At 41.2% G+C, this 15,277-nt stretch overlaps 1 protein-coding gene across 1 annotated transcript in view; it reads left to right on the top strand.

The window, feature by feature from the left end:
• The first annotated feature begins 11,605 nt into the window (after nucleotides 1–11,605).
• Nucleotides 11,606–15,277, top strand: part of NCF2 (neutrophil cytosolic factor 2) — a 45,616-nt gene continuing 41,944 nt past the window's right edge. The window contains exons 1-2 of the mRNA XM_027868611.1: nucleotides 11,606–12,029; nucleotides 13,807–13,889. Coding sequence (XP_027724412.1) covers nucleotides 11,856–12,029; nucleotides 13,807–13,889 — 257 coding nt within the window. The 5' untranslated portion in view covers nucleotides 11,606–11,855. The remainder of the gene's footprint in view (nucleotides 12,030–13,806; nucleotides 13,890–15,277) is intronic.

Genomic DNA, 15,277 nt, shown 5'->3' with positions numbered 1-15,277 from the left:
CCTTAACGCATAAAAATAGGGTACCCTGGACTGGCCTGTCTGGGTTTGTCCTATCTAATGTGTTCAAGTGAGGAGGCAAGAACTAAGTCCTTGTTGGGAAATGCCTTAAGTATTTATGTGCCAACCAGGGCTGGAACCATGTGGCCCATTAGTTTAAGGTCCCACTATTGCTTCTGTCTCTGCTATGTCCATTATTTTAGGTGAAGGATGTTAGACATGTGTGTGACCCTGTGAGCTTCTAAGAGTCAGGAGAGCAAGCAGCCAGAAGGTCTGGGTACAGAATCCATGCCAGGTTTTGTAGCTAGCTAATCCATCATGGAGGCCCCAAGGAACAACCTTCAACCTTTGGGACCAGACTCTTCTACCCGGCAAGCATGCTGCATTAGGAAGTGAACTTGGTAGGGTGAATGCTATGCAGAGACCTACATCAAGTCTAGTCAAAGTCTACTTTCTTAAGGGATTGAGGCGGCAGAGGAGATGGTGTACCTTCAAGTGTTTGGCAGCAATGTTCATAACTCCTCTTCTTGCTACATATTTGTAATAAATATCCCTTTGTAAAAGCTAATTGATGTAAAATGGTTAGATGAAAGGAGAATGGTAATCACTGGAGGCTAACAGTGGGGGTAACACACCAAAATGGAGGCTTAATATGGAACCACATCTGATCCCTCTCAAGGGAGACACCGTAGCTGGCCCTTTGAAGTCAGAGCTTCTCTGCAATAGCATTCCTGCAGAGACAAAAGGAAATCCTAGTACCCACAGCATGCTGCCCCAGGTCTTAAGGACATACAGAAGAAGCACTTGACCACTGCAACCCAAACCTATACAAGAAAGTCTGCCAGGAAGTCACCATATACTGAAGGGTTAGAGCTGCCCCAATCCACTGAGTTTCAGATTCCAGCCGATGCATGAAAGGGTAAAAAGTTCCCAGTGCCTAGACCAAGTTATTTTTTCCACTTAGGGACTGGGGGTGGGGGAGTCCCAATGTGGATAGAATGGAGACCTCCAGGGCCAACCAGCCCATTATGCAATAGGGGAAAAAACCCCAAAATAATTGTTATCATGGGCACTGAGAATTTCCCAGAATTCTCTGAATCCCAAATTATTTGTTATCATGAGGACTGAAAATTTCCCAGTTCTCTTTCTTTGGTGTGTTTTTTTAAATTGTTTTATTGGTGCCTTTTGTCTATATAGACAATCACCATCATTTTCTACTCCCAACCCTCTCCTTCCTTCAGAATGAGCCCTCCCTTGTGACAAAGAATGAAATTAAGCAAAAACATCTGCTGGAGAGGCAATGTCTGATAATATATTCAATATGTTGTCCTTTGAGTCCCTCCTCACCTCAGCTGGGAGGGCAGAGATATGCTTCATTATCTCTTCTCCACAGCATTCATTGTGTTTTCCATTACTCATAGTTCAACTTTCTCTTAGTGATCTATTCATTTCCATTACTGTTGCTATCATTGTACGTACTCTGCTCTTGGTTCTGATTATTTCTCTTCATCAGTTCATGCATATCTTCTCATGGCCCTCATGCTCATCCCTCCTTCCTACATAATCATATTCCATTGTATAACAGAATTTTTCAGCTGTTCCCCACTTTGTTTCCAGTTCTTTGCTACCACAAAGAATGATGTGACCTTTGTACTTAAGGTCTGGTTATTTATCTATTGATTTTAAAAGAAACATGCTGTTGGGCAGCCATTGGGAACACATTATTAGTAAGCTATTTTTGAAAAATAAGGATCCAAAGAATAAGAATGTCCAGGACCGAGGCTTCAGCTCTGCTAGAGGTTCAAGGCTACCAAACATGTCTGCCCAAAACTTCAAACTGCCCCTCCCCGAAAACCCTCTGTCTTACAAATATCAGCACATTTGATCCTCTATGGAGACCTCATAGAACCCCTTCTTCCTTTAAAGTATAGTTCAGGCACCTCCTTGTATACGAAACCTCCTAACCCCCCAAATTCTAGTGCCCTTTCAAGCTACCTTGCATTTAACTACTTGGTTTTGTTGTTGTTTTTCAGCTGTTTTAGTGACGTACAACTTTTCATGACCCTAATTGGGGTTTTCTTCACAAAGATACTGGAGTGGTTTGCCATTTCCTTCTCCAGTTCATTTTATAGATGAGGAAACTGAGGCAAACAGAGTCAAGTGACTTGCCTAGGGTCACACAACTAGTGTCTGAGGCCGGATTTGCATATTTGTATTTATTATTAACTTTACATTTATGCTGCATATATTCACATATATGTGTGTGTATTTGTTTCAAGAGATGGTGCCCAGATAAGAAGTTCTGAAGATGAAGCCAGAAAGCTAAAAGAAGGGAGAAACACCACAACTTTGTCCCCATGGACCCTCATAGACCAAACAAGGCAATGTTGAGAAGCAGCCAGGTTTACTCACTAGAGACCCGTGTATCTGGCAGATACTACACATCTGGCCAAGACTAATTATCCAATGGAGATCACGCCATGGGAGTCCCATAGGGAGCAGCTTAGTGACATTAGCAGCCCTGGCACCTTGGAGGCATAGGTTGTCCCTCCACATGTATACCCTGACTGTGTACATTCCATGGCCCTAGGGGCAGTCTGTCTTTAGCCTTGGTCCATTAAGCATTTTAAATGAATAGCTTAAAGATGATGAAGGCTAACATCAAATTTGTGGAGGGACAGTTAATATATTTAATTTCAAATCTGGAATGCAAAAAAACCACTCAAAAATAACAAGAAACACAAAATAAATCCACCAACCTAAATTAGACTAGAATGATACACTGAATTGAAAATGAAACTTAGTAAGGATAAATTTAAATTCCTGCACCTGGGTTCAAAACAATAAATTGCAAACGCATGGGAGGACTGGTTCGATAAAAGTTCATTCAAAAAGACCTAGGAGTTTTAGCTGACCATAAACTCAATGTATTCAATAGTGGGATTTGGCTGCCAGAAAAAGGGAAAAGAATGAGAATAAGCATTTCCTAAGCACCTACTAAATGCCAGGCACTATGCTAAATGCTTCATAAATAGTATCTCATTTGGTCCTCACCACAACCCTGCAAGGTGCTGTTATTATCCCCATTTTACAGTAGAGGAAACTGAGGCAAATAGAGGTTAAGTGACTTGCCCATGGTCACACAGCTAACAAGTGTCTATTTGAATGCAGATCTTTCTGTTTCTGGGCCCAACACTCTCTCCACTGCAACACCAGTGGCCAGCAAAAAGCCAATGCAAAGTCAGGCTGCATTAGCTGCTATCAGAGCCAACCGTCGTAGCATTATCATGCTTAGATCTAGGCCTCTACCTCCCTTCCTGGCCACCAGTACCCTCCATGCTGCCTCCACTCTGGCCATGCCTTCCGGAAACTTGGATTCCACCCCAGGAACCATCATGGGTAAGCTTTTGCTTTATGTCTCCTGGAACCAATCAATCTTCCACCTCACTTTCTGGCCACCAGCTCCAAACCATTCCCCTTGGGTGTAGCTTCCTCCCATCTCCAAGCTCCCCTTTTTTGTCTTCTCTTCTAGTTTTAGAGTATAAGCTACTTGAGGATAGGGCCCAGCTTACTTACTTGCATTCTCACTGCCTAGCCCCGTGCCTGGCCCTTTAAAAACACTTCATAAATGCTTTATCTAATTATCTATTAAAAGATGCGTAGTGTACAGGGTTATGATGATAATAGTTCTGACATACTCTGCCATTGTTAAACCCCATCTGGGGTATTGTGCTCAATTTACTAAGAACCCCACCCCTAGGAGAAGCCAAAGTCTGCACTGACCTGCACGTTTTAGGAAGGTTCTGGGTATTTGGAGGATATCCAGAAGATAGTGAACTAGGTCATGAAGACTTTTAAAATCATTCTCACGTGAGCGAACATCCATGGAGAGAACCAGGGCTATTTAGACTCAGAAGAGAAGATTTAGGTGGGATGTAGCTTATATCCCCAAATATTTTTAGGACTGTCGTATAAAGGAAAGATTAGACTTATTTTTGTTTAGTTAGCCTCAAAGGACATAATGAGGAACAAGGGGTGGGAGAGGCAGGCTTAAGCCTGAGGCCTGGTGATGGAGAACCGTCCAAAGGCAGAATGAGCAGCTCTGGGAGGCAGTGATTTCCCTCTTACTGGAGATCTTCAGGTAAAGGCCTGATGACCAGTGGCAAAATATTACAGACGGATGCCTTGCTTAGATAAGAATCCCTCTGAGTTCACTTCCAAGTCCAGATTTTGAGAATTCCTCCACCCTAGCCAGGGATGGAGCCTGTAGGATTATTCCACCTTCCTTCAAACAGATCCTTCAGGCAATGTATTTTGCCTTTATGATTTGTGTTTTCCTTTTTGATGTTCTTTTAAACCTAACATCATCTGTACTGTGTACTGAGAGGAGTAATCACAGTTGATTTCTCCCTAGATACTGGAGTTACCATACGTAAAGAATTATACAGACCTTAAAGTGCTACATAAATTATTATTATTATTATTATTATTATTCATTATTAAGTCAAACACTTCTGGGAGTGGCCTTGACCTCTGCAACCCTGCCTAGCCCAGATCTAGGCCAACTGAATACTTGCTGATTATTTGATTGATTGAACCTTAAGCAGGTCAGTGAGATTTGTAGACTTTGCTCCTATCTATTAGAGCAATAAGATTGTTGTTATTGTTGTTGTTGTTTTTTCATCCTTCTCAAAGAGGACCAATGGAGCTGTGTGACCCTGGGCAAGTCACTTAACCCGAAAAAAAAAACCAAAGAGGACCAATGACATCAGAAGGGTGATGTCTTGACTTGTAAGTGAACTGGATTTAAGTGAGCCAGGGCTATACAAAGTCATCAGCTTCATTCTGTCCTCCAGAGTCACTGGAGTGCAGTGGCAAGTCATAGGTCAGGATGACTGGCAATCGCCCGGGCTGGGGTGGGAGACCCTGGCCTTTTTAAGCTACTTGCCAGGAACAATAAGGAAATGAAGGGGAGAAGTCGAATGTGAATGGGTTGCTATCAGAATCAGGAAGAAGGCAAACCAGAACTTACACAGAAAAGAGAAGAATGGCTTGTTTCATCATTGGAAAATCTTACTACAGACTGACCAAAGTTTTAGAAAGACTCCTGGGTCTGGTGCTGATCTTAAGGTTTGGGGTTCAAAGGAGCATAGATTAAGACTTGAAAAGACTTTCGAGGTCAGCAAGTCATAGAATCATGTATTGAGAGCTGGGAGGGACCTTCAAGGTCAGCTTTGTCACTTTACAAGGGAGGAAGCCAAGACCCCAAGAGGCTGTGACTTGCCCAAGGTCAGATAGCTAGTAAATGGAATGGAAGAGCCAGGACTTAGAAGGATGTCCTCTGATTCCAAATCCCATGCTTTTCACTCCACCATGTGGTCATAAAGGTAAAAGGCACAGATAGAAATCAGGTGTGAAGAGCTATGACTCCAAAAGTGACTGTCCTCATTCTTGTTATTTCTACCTTGTTTCATATTGAGCCTAACCAGAACGTTTTCAGCCTGTGGGAGTTTACCTTCAGGAGAACATGAAGTGATTCTGCAGTATGTAAAAATGGATGTGATAAGGTGGTCAAGGAATAATTAAGTCTAGAATTGATGAATAGTAATAACTACAATAACAGTCTTATAGCCATTACAAAATATTCTACTGGGTAACAACCCTGTAAGATGGGAAATTAAAATATTACTATCCCCATCATACAGATAAAAAACTGAAGCTCAGGGGCAGCTTGGTGGCACAGTGGATAGAGCACCAGCTCTGGAGTTAGGAGGATCTGAATTCAAATTTGGCCTCAGACACTTGATACTTCCTAGCTATGTGACCCTGGGCAAGTCACTTAACCCCGAATGCCTCACCAAAAAGCAAAAAAAAAAAAATTTAAAAAAGAAAGAAACTAAAGCTCAAAAAAGATGTAGGAATAGGGGCAGCTAGGTGGTACAGTGGGTAGAGCACCGGCCCTGGAGTCAGAAGGATCTGAGTTCAAATCCGGGCTCAGATACTTGCCACTTACTAGATATGTGATCCTGGGTGGGTCATTTAACCCCAATTGCCTCACAAAAAAAGAAAGAAAATTCTTCCTAATGCTGATCTAGAATCAGTCATCCTGTAACTTCTATCCATTTGCCCTACTTCTCCTCTTTGGGGCAGCAGACAATTCCTTTCTACTTAACTGTCCTTCAGATACTTAAAAGACTGTGATCATTTCTTGCCTTAGTCTTCTCTTATTTAGGTTGAACATTTCTAGTTCTTTCAACTGTCAGTCAAGTGGTCAATAAACATTAATTAAGTACCTACTATGTGCCAGTCATTGTGCTAAGCACTGAGGATACAAAGAAAGGCAAAACATAGTTCTTGCCCTTAAGGAGTCGACATCCCAATGGGGGAGATGTTATGTAAACAACTATGTACAAACAAGATATATATGGGACAAATTGGAAATAATCAATAGAGGACCATTGATTTGGAGTTGAGAGATCTCATGTAGTCCAACCCTCTTAATTTTCAGAGGAGGAAATGGAGGTCCAGGGAAATAAAGCAATTTGCCTAAGGTTACCCAGTCAGCAATTGGTAGAGCCAGGATTAGAACCCAGGCCCCCTGACTCCAAACCCAACACTCTTTGTACCCCTAAACTGCCTAGTTTGCCCTTCTGTGAATACTTTCTGATTTGCCAACATACTGCTTAAAGGGCATCATGAAGAACTGAGAGAGTGAGTGTGTAGATAGCAGATTTCAAAGACAGGAAGATGGCTTCAATTCTGTCACCAAAGTGCACTGGAGCCATTTTGAACTGGCCTTAGCGAGCCTGTTGTTAAATGTTCAGGGTGAGCAGCTGTACCTCAAAATGAGTAAATGCTACAAATCAATCAGGGCTTGATTTATTATTTTGTTGACTGTTTAGACTTAAGAAAGTGATAGAGAATATGTTAAGAAGGCAGATTAAACAAGGCAGATTAAACTTAAAAGTATGTTATATGTCTCTCCCCCCCACCCCACCAATCCTCTCCCACAGCTGCTATTAAATATTTACTAACATACTCATGTTTTGAATTTGACACACACTAGCTGTGTGACCCCAGGCAAATTATTTCACTTCTCAGGGCTCTAAGCAACTCCCTAAGATTGTTCATTGCAGAGAAGGTAGCAATCTGCATTACAGGAGAGTTTCCTCCCCGGGAGTTCCTTATACCAGTGAGATCACTATCATATACTCAACTGAACATAGTATTCTATATATAGTCTGACCACAACAGAGTACAGTGGTAATATTACTTCTCTTGACCTGTTCACTGTACTTTTTATTAATACTATTTTAGGATATTAGGTCTCTTAGCAACTACATCACACCATCGGCTCATATTAAGCTTGTGGTCAACTAAGACTTACCACCTCACAGATCTTTTTTTCATATGAACTGCTGTCAACCCAGGCACAACTCCTCTAGGTTTATGGACCCTAGAGGGATGGCAGAGATATTTGAAATGGTCTACAAATGAACATGGGCCAGCCATGGCCATTTTGATCTTTAACAGATAAATCTTCTGTTGACTGAACATGTCTCACATGCATATGTGTATGTGTGCTCTTTTTAAAAAATTATAATTAATCTTTTTATATCATCTACATTTTGTATTATGCTTTTAAAATGTGTGTACATGCTGTTGTGACAAAATACAAATTTATTTAAAAGCTAGTCTGTCTTTTCTCAATCACCTGATACTGAGTACATCTTTTATCAAAGAGATCCTCATACTTGAAAAGATTGGGGACTACTTTACTAGGCTCTGAAAGTCTGTTTATTTCCCAACGTGATTCCTTATTTAGTGCCTCTGCACCATTTATGGGTGGGGGCTGGGAAAGAGTAGAGAGAACAGAGATTCCAGATGGGAGGGCAGCTGACTAAAAGAAGACCTCATTGTTCTGGTTCAGGCAGCCAATTGAAAGAGGGTGGAAGAGAGAGAAAGAGAGAGATAGAGAGAGAGAGGAAGAAGAAGAAGGAGGAGGAGGAAGAAGATGATGATAATGAAGAAGAGAATAGAAGAAAGAGAAAGAGGAGAGAGAGAAGGAAAGAGAGAAAGAGTGAAGGAAAGAGAGGGAAAGGGAGAGAAGAAGAAAGGAGTAAGAGGAGGAGGGAGAGAGAGAGAGAAAAGAAGAAGAAGAAGAAAAGGAGAAGGAGGAGGAAAAGGAGAAGGAGGAGGAAAAGGAGAAGGAGAGGAGAGAAGACAGAAGAAGAAAGAAGGAAAGAGAGAGAGAGGAGAGAGAAGGAGGGACAGAGGAGAGAAAAGAGAGCTGTATAGTGTCTGGTGGCCATTTCCTTCTCCATCTCATTTGACAGATGAGGCAAACAGAATTAAGTGACTTGCCCAGGGTCACATGGCTAGCAAATGTCTGAGATCGGATTTGAACTCAGGAAGATGAGTCTCAGAAGGGGTCTATAAATTTCACCAGATTGCCCAGGAGTCTGTGACACAATAAAAAGCGAAGAGCCCCTGGTTGAGTCTAATCTCCTCATTTTATAAATAAGGAAACTAGACCCAGAGAGGTAAGAACCAGAATTGTAATCCAAGTCTCCTGTCATCAAGTCTAACATTCTTTCTACCACACAACATGGTTGTTGAGAATTCCCAGGATTTACATATTTTGGTTCCAAAGCTCCCCACCTTTTTCACAAACACATAAAGAAACAGGGCGTTCTTGCTTTATAACTGTCCGAATGCATCCCACAGGGGCCTTACAAAACATAGTATATTACAGATAGTAAAACCTCATTTATAGACTTAGAACCCCTAAACTCAAAATTCATGAGTTATTTAGTCAGGAGTTGAGCAAAAATCTAACCTTTGTATTTAATTATGATAAATTGATTTCCTAAGCAAAGGAATAGTATGCTCAAAACTACAAGATAAACTGTTTTCGACTTTTAAAACCACTTTAGCAATGCCTATTTATTTTTGGTTAATATGCTCATTATAAGTTATTCTTCTTTATTTGTTAAATCGGTTTCCTTATCTGTCAAAAGAGCTGGAGAAGGAAATGGCAAACCACTCCAATATCTTTGCCAAAAAAAACCCCAAATGGGCTCATGAAGAGCCAGACATGACTGAAACAACTCAACAACAACAGTTATTTCAATTTAGCACAGCTTTGCTATATTGATCTTTTAAGGACAATAGGAGAAAGATTCAGATTTTCAGGATAGTGATATCCTCATCAGCCATCAACACATATGGCTTCATAATCCTTCTCCAGTTGCCCCAATTTTTCTTAGTAGGAGGATGGGAAATTTTAGTTTATAATTGTCATGCCCTTAACCCTGACCACCTGACAATCAGACTTTTAGGACTTCACAAGTGTTCCCCAGAAAAGGAAATGTTAGAAATAGAATAAGGGAAATGATCTCAGAAGTGATGAATGATCCTATGACCCTATAACATAAATTACAGGTGACCTTTGCCAACTCTGTAGTATGGCATGAACTAATCATTCCCCAATACTACAACTTGCACCCAATCCTTAGGTAGTTCAGTAGCATAGTCAAACACACAGGACAGAGATTAGATAGATAGATAGATAGATAGATAGATGGATGGATGGAGGTGGATAGATAGAAAGCAAAAAAAAAAGAAACATGGATTGAGGGATGATGCATAAATGGATGGATGGATGGATGGATAGACGGAGGAAACATTTATTAATCACTTAATATGTGCCAGGTTCTCTGCTAAGTATTTTTACAAACTAAGTATAGTTTACAAATATAAGTAAACAAGACAGACCCTGCCTTCGATGAAATTATATTTTAATGAGGAAAGACAACCTATAAAGGGAATCTGGAAATCAGAGGAAGGGGGTACATGAAGTGGCATGGATGACTATATCTAGATGAGATGAGGTGAAAGTTCACCCGTCAGATCCCACTATCCTGGGGGCAGAGGCCAAGGCTCCAGTGAGAGGGTAATCATGTTAATGGCTAGAACACAGGCAGACCAGTATGGAGATAGCTGAGGAGTATTTATAGGGTAGAAAGAAGGCTGACTTTGGAGTAAAAAGGCCTGGGTTCAAATTCTGGCCCTGCCACTTAACTACCTGGGTGACATTGGGCTAATCATTTCATCTCTCTGGCCTTCAGCTTCCTCATCTATAAAAGAAAGTACATGGACTAAATGACAACTTTCAGCTCTAAACCTAGGATCCTATGAAACTAGGAGTGGGAAACATCCTCAGAACAAGAGAAACTTATTAATAGACACAAAGAGAGAGAAACCCAAGAACACCCGCCCCTACTGTTGTACTGTGTCTCTAAATCCAGTCTTTCTCACCTCCTCTTCCCCCCCCAACCCCCACCCCCCGCCGCCCTACCAAGTATCCTATGGTTCTGCTAATGCAGTGTTAGGAAACCTAGTTTCTGAAGCACTAGTAGCAAACATTCCTCATCTTTCCAATCTTTGAAGGTAGTCAGAATATGAGCAGAAGTCCGATGTAGTCTCCAAAGCTCTTGTCCATGTCTAGTCCTTTCTCACCCCTGTGGTCCAGCTTTCCCTGATGGATCAACCACAGTCACGTTTAGCTTCCAGGATTTCCATAAACATTCTGAGTTTTTGTAAAAGAAAGCAGAGCTTGAAAAGGCTCTAACATCGTTTTACAGAGACTGCTGAAGAAAATATTCTTGCTTGGAACAAAGGGTGATTGGAAATGGGGATCCCAAGCTGAGACGCTGGGATTCTAGAGACTTGAGGAAGTTCCTTAGAATCATTGATTATTTTTTAAAATTAAATTTCATTTTATTTTCAGATCTGCATGTTCTGCCTCCCACCTGTCCATTCCTTCCCACCCAGCTGAAAAAAGGAAGAAAACTAAAACCCCTGTTATCAACATGTATAATCAAGAAAAACAAATTCTTGTGTCAGTCATGACAAAAAACAAAGTCTCAATATATGCTCTTGGTCTATCTCTGCTCTATCCTGTGTCTGACAGAAGGTTTCATCTTGAATCCTCTGGAATTGTAGTGGGTTACTAAGTCTTTCAAAATAGTTTGTCTTTACAATATTGTTGTCATTGTCCAAATTGTTTTCCTGGTTCTACCCACTTCACTGCATATCAGTTCATATGAGTCTTCTCAGGTTTCTCTGAAACCATCCTTCTCTTCAGTTCTTATAATACAGTAACATTCCACCATATTCCCATATCATAACTTGTTTAACCATTTCCCAGTTGATGGGCACCCCCTCAAGTTACCTATTCTTTGTCATCACCACAAAGAACTGCTATAAACATTTCATGAACTAGACTTTTAAAAGAGCTCAGGAGAACTTTTGACTGAAGCATTGCATCAAATCCCCTCCTTTTACAGATGGGAAATGACTAATCCAAGGTCACACAGGTAGAAAGTGACAGAGCATGGCCCAGAAACACTAGTAAAGAGGTAAAACTCAATGGGAGGGACTGATCATGACAGAGCAGAATCATTTAGAGGAACTGATCCATTGCAGGCAGAATGTGTTGTACTTCCTCTCTTTCCCCCCTCCCCTCCTCTCCACCCCCACCTCCCTTCTTCCCCCTGCCTCTCAGCAGGGTTACTAAAAGATGAGGACACTTCCTGACATGCTTACAACACAGAGAAGTCAGCTTGGGGAAGACTAGATCTTCTTCTGAGACCCACGTGAAAGAAAAAAAAAAAAAAGGCACTTGGCCCTGCCCTGCTGAGAATTCGGGAGCCAAGGAGAGACAGTAGGGAACAGTCCCTGGTAGGAAAGATTTCCTCGTCATTGAGTGCTTTCTCTTCTGCCTCTGCTCCGCCTACTCAGAGTTGCTCTTCAGGTACAGTCTGTGGTCTCTGCCTCCCAGTTCTCATCTAGCCATGTCCTTAGCTGAGGCGATCCGTCTTTGGAATGAAGGGGTGCTGGCAGCAGACAAGAAGGACTGGCATGGAGCCTTGGAGGCCTTCACTGGAGTTCAGGACCCCCATTCCCGGATCTCCTTCAACATTGGCTGCATCTACATGATTCTAGAAAACCTGCAGGCGGCAGAAAAGGTGAGTGAAGGACCCTTACCCCTACTTTGTGCTTCATGCACAATCTTGTCTCCTGATGTGAGATGGTCTCTTCTCTTGTCCATCTCCAAACTGGATCCATCCATTGAGATCTGTCTGTGCTTCATGCACAATCTTGTCTCCTGATGTGAGATGGTCTCTTCTCTTGTCCATCTCCAAACTGGATCCATCCATTGAGATCTGTCCTCTCCACGAAGCCTTCTTTGACTATCCCCCCTTTTCTGAATTCCTCTAGTGCCATTTGAACCAGACCACTTAGCTCATGTTTTTATACTATCTCATGTTAATCTTTAATTCATTTGGCAATTACTATGTGCCTATTGTATAGCAAACACCCTGTAAGGATTGGATACCCACAAAGTTTAATCTCTCATGCCAGCCCATCTTCCCAACTAGATAATTTGTTACTGGAGGAGAAGATGAATGTAAATCAAACTGTGAAAGGTTTTAACATTATATGTAAATTAGACCACCCACGAAGTCTTTCCTTGTAGTTATCTATGTATGTGCCATATTCCTCTACCAGAGTAAGCTGAATGTAGGCAAGTCCATGTTATCATGGAGTGGAGGAGAGAGTATAGTCAGGAGAGATCTGGTATTTACAGATAGTAAATGCACTAGGAAAGGGTCCTTGGGCATTTGTCCCAGGGTGCCATCATCCAGGAAAATATACTTTTGGGGGGCAGGTGCACATGTATTTTCTCCACACTGCAACCTAGAGATGAACATCTCTATGTCTCATGGAGACCTATGTTCTGAAATTTTAAAGTCTTTGTTGGCTTCAGTACAAGGTGGGACCCCACTCTCTCGCCCAACACTACCTTTAGGAACACGTAAGGGCTGGTGATCTTCTTGAGTCTTATAGCAACTCACTTACAAAATCTACATGAGCTCCAGGATGGAGGGAGGGGAAAAATGATCACCAACTTGGGGTGAGGGATGGAGAGTTGGGATCAGTAAAGGCTTCAGGGAGGAGGTATCTCAGTGACGTCCAACATTGAAATCATGCACAGATTGATGTATAGATAGACAGGTCAGGTAATCAAACAGATGAATCCAGAGGCACTCCACAAATAGATATCTCTGATATCTATATATACTGGTCGGAGATTAGAATGTAAACAGGCATAATTGCTTCAAGGATAAAGAGTGGGTTTCTCAGTAAACAGCAGTGGGTTCAAAGGACAAATAGGTTGCACAGGAAGGATAGTGAGTCCTCCTGGAAAGGGAGTGTGTAGACAAGGAGAAAGTAGAAAGATAGAGAGTACAAGGGCATCTATACTCATTGGTGATATTTTTAGAGTTTAGCCCTATGAGGTGCTTTTTGTCAAAAGCTCAGCAACAATGGATATATGTGTGTATATATATACATATATGTGTGTATGTACACACATACACATATGTGTGTATGTATATGCATATATATGTATGTTCACAAGCATAAACATGTGTGTATATGTATATATGTATATATATATTTATATATCCGTATTTTCCTTCTACTCCTAATTTTTAAAAATCTTGAACTTCACTTCTCCCCCTCCTCCTCTTCCACCTCTCCTATTGTCCTTCTAATCCCTTGTCTTTCTTGATTTTCCCCTCTGACATTATGCCTTTGTCATCCTCAGAGGTAGCCAGCCCAGCCTCCAGACACCTCTCTTCCAGACACCAGCCATCCTCAGCTCTCAGCTGAGGTTCTTATCACCAGCTTTTTACTCTTGTATACATATGCACGAAACCACTTTTTTCTCTCTTACAGGCCTTTACCAGGAGCATAAACCGAGACAAACATTTAGCAGTGGCTTATTTCCAACGAGGGATAGTCTTTTATAGGATGGAGAAGTAAGTCTTTGATATCATACAATATTGGGAATGACATGAGGGTAGCAGGAGGGATTTCAGTTTTACTCTTTGTTCATTGAAAGTTTTTCCTAGTTTCTATCAAGATGTCTGACTCTGGGCTGTGTGAAATATGAGTAATTAATCATAGTTCACATTTCTATAGCTTTGCAAAGTCCGTTCCTCATAGTAACCCTCTGGGAGGATAAGTGGTTGAAGTGTTGTTATTCCCATTTACAAATGAAGAAATCGAGGCTCAGAGAAGTTAGATGACTTACCAAGATCCTACATATAGCTTGTAAGTATCAGAGCTGGGGCTCAAACCCAGGCCAGCTAAATCCAGATTTGCTGTGTGTTCTACTACATCCTGCTGCCTCTCTTGTCATCATGCAGCAAACTAAGACATGGTAAAAACTCGAGGGAGCATATTGTGATACAGCCTGCTGCTGTTATAAAGATCAAATGACTCCAAGTCTCACCAGAGACTCATGCTGGTTGAGTGATCCTGGGCAGCTCACTTATTCTCTCAGTGATAATCTACTTCAGCTCTCTAAGACTGTAAATTAGAGGAAGTTGCTTATCTGCGTTTTAGAGGGAGTTTTCTTACTGAGAGTTCTCTATGCCAATGAAATCATAGGGCCAATAAGATAAACAAATAACTCTACTGAAAATACTAGTGTAGGACTAAAACCAGTGCTATGTTAACTATATTATTACCTACTCTGATTATATATTTAGGTAGCTGGTTGGGCAGTGGATAGAGTGCTGGATGTGGAGTCAGAAAGACCTGATTTCAAATACTTATTAGCTGTGTGATCCTGGGCAAGTTACTTCACTTCTATTCGCCTCAGTTTTCTCATCTGTAATACTAGAACCTACCTCCCAGGGTTGTTGTGAGGACTGAATGAGATAATATTTGTAAAGTACTCTGAAAACCCTAAAGTACTATATAAATGCTAGCTATTATTGTTGTTTGTGGTAATGTTTTGGGCAGTATTATAGCCACATCTGTAATAGAGCTATGTTTTAATGAGGTTTGTCATAAAAACTCTTGAAAACCATGTCTCATTTCTGTCAAAATTTGTCTTTAAGAATCTCACTTAAAGTTCTAAAAAAAATATGCTTTTTAATTGTTCTGAGAGGTTTTGTTTCAGAAGCAGTCCATAAAAGGCAGTTGTTGCTAGGGGCAACATCATCTGCTAAAGCAATTCCTATAAAGATGCAAAGACCTTGAAGGGCTTTTTTGTGAGAGAGAAGTCTTTCAAAAAGGAAAAAAAAAATTGATGAAGACAGAGAAGACAGTCTTCATGTGAAAAGAAACATTTGAGTGGAGATAAAGGTGACAGGCATAAGGGCTTCTGCCCTTTCAGGAAGTATATTCCACATGCCTG

The sequence above is a fragment of the Vombatus ursinus genome, unplaced genomic scaffold (assembly GCF_900497805.2).
Source record: "Vombatus ursinus unplaced genomic scaffold, bare-nosed wombat genome assembly UNPS02014789.1, whole genome shotgun sequence".
In the NCBI taxonomy this organism is placed as follows: domain Eukaryota; kingdom Metazoa; phylum Chordata; class Mammalia; order Diprotodontia; family Vombatidae; genus Vombatus; species Vombatus ursinus.
Note: the sequence above shows the minus strand (reverse complement) of the source record. Positions and strands in the feature narration are given on the sequence as shown.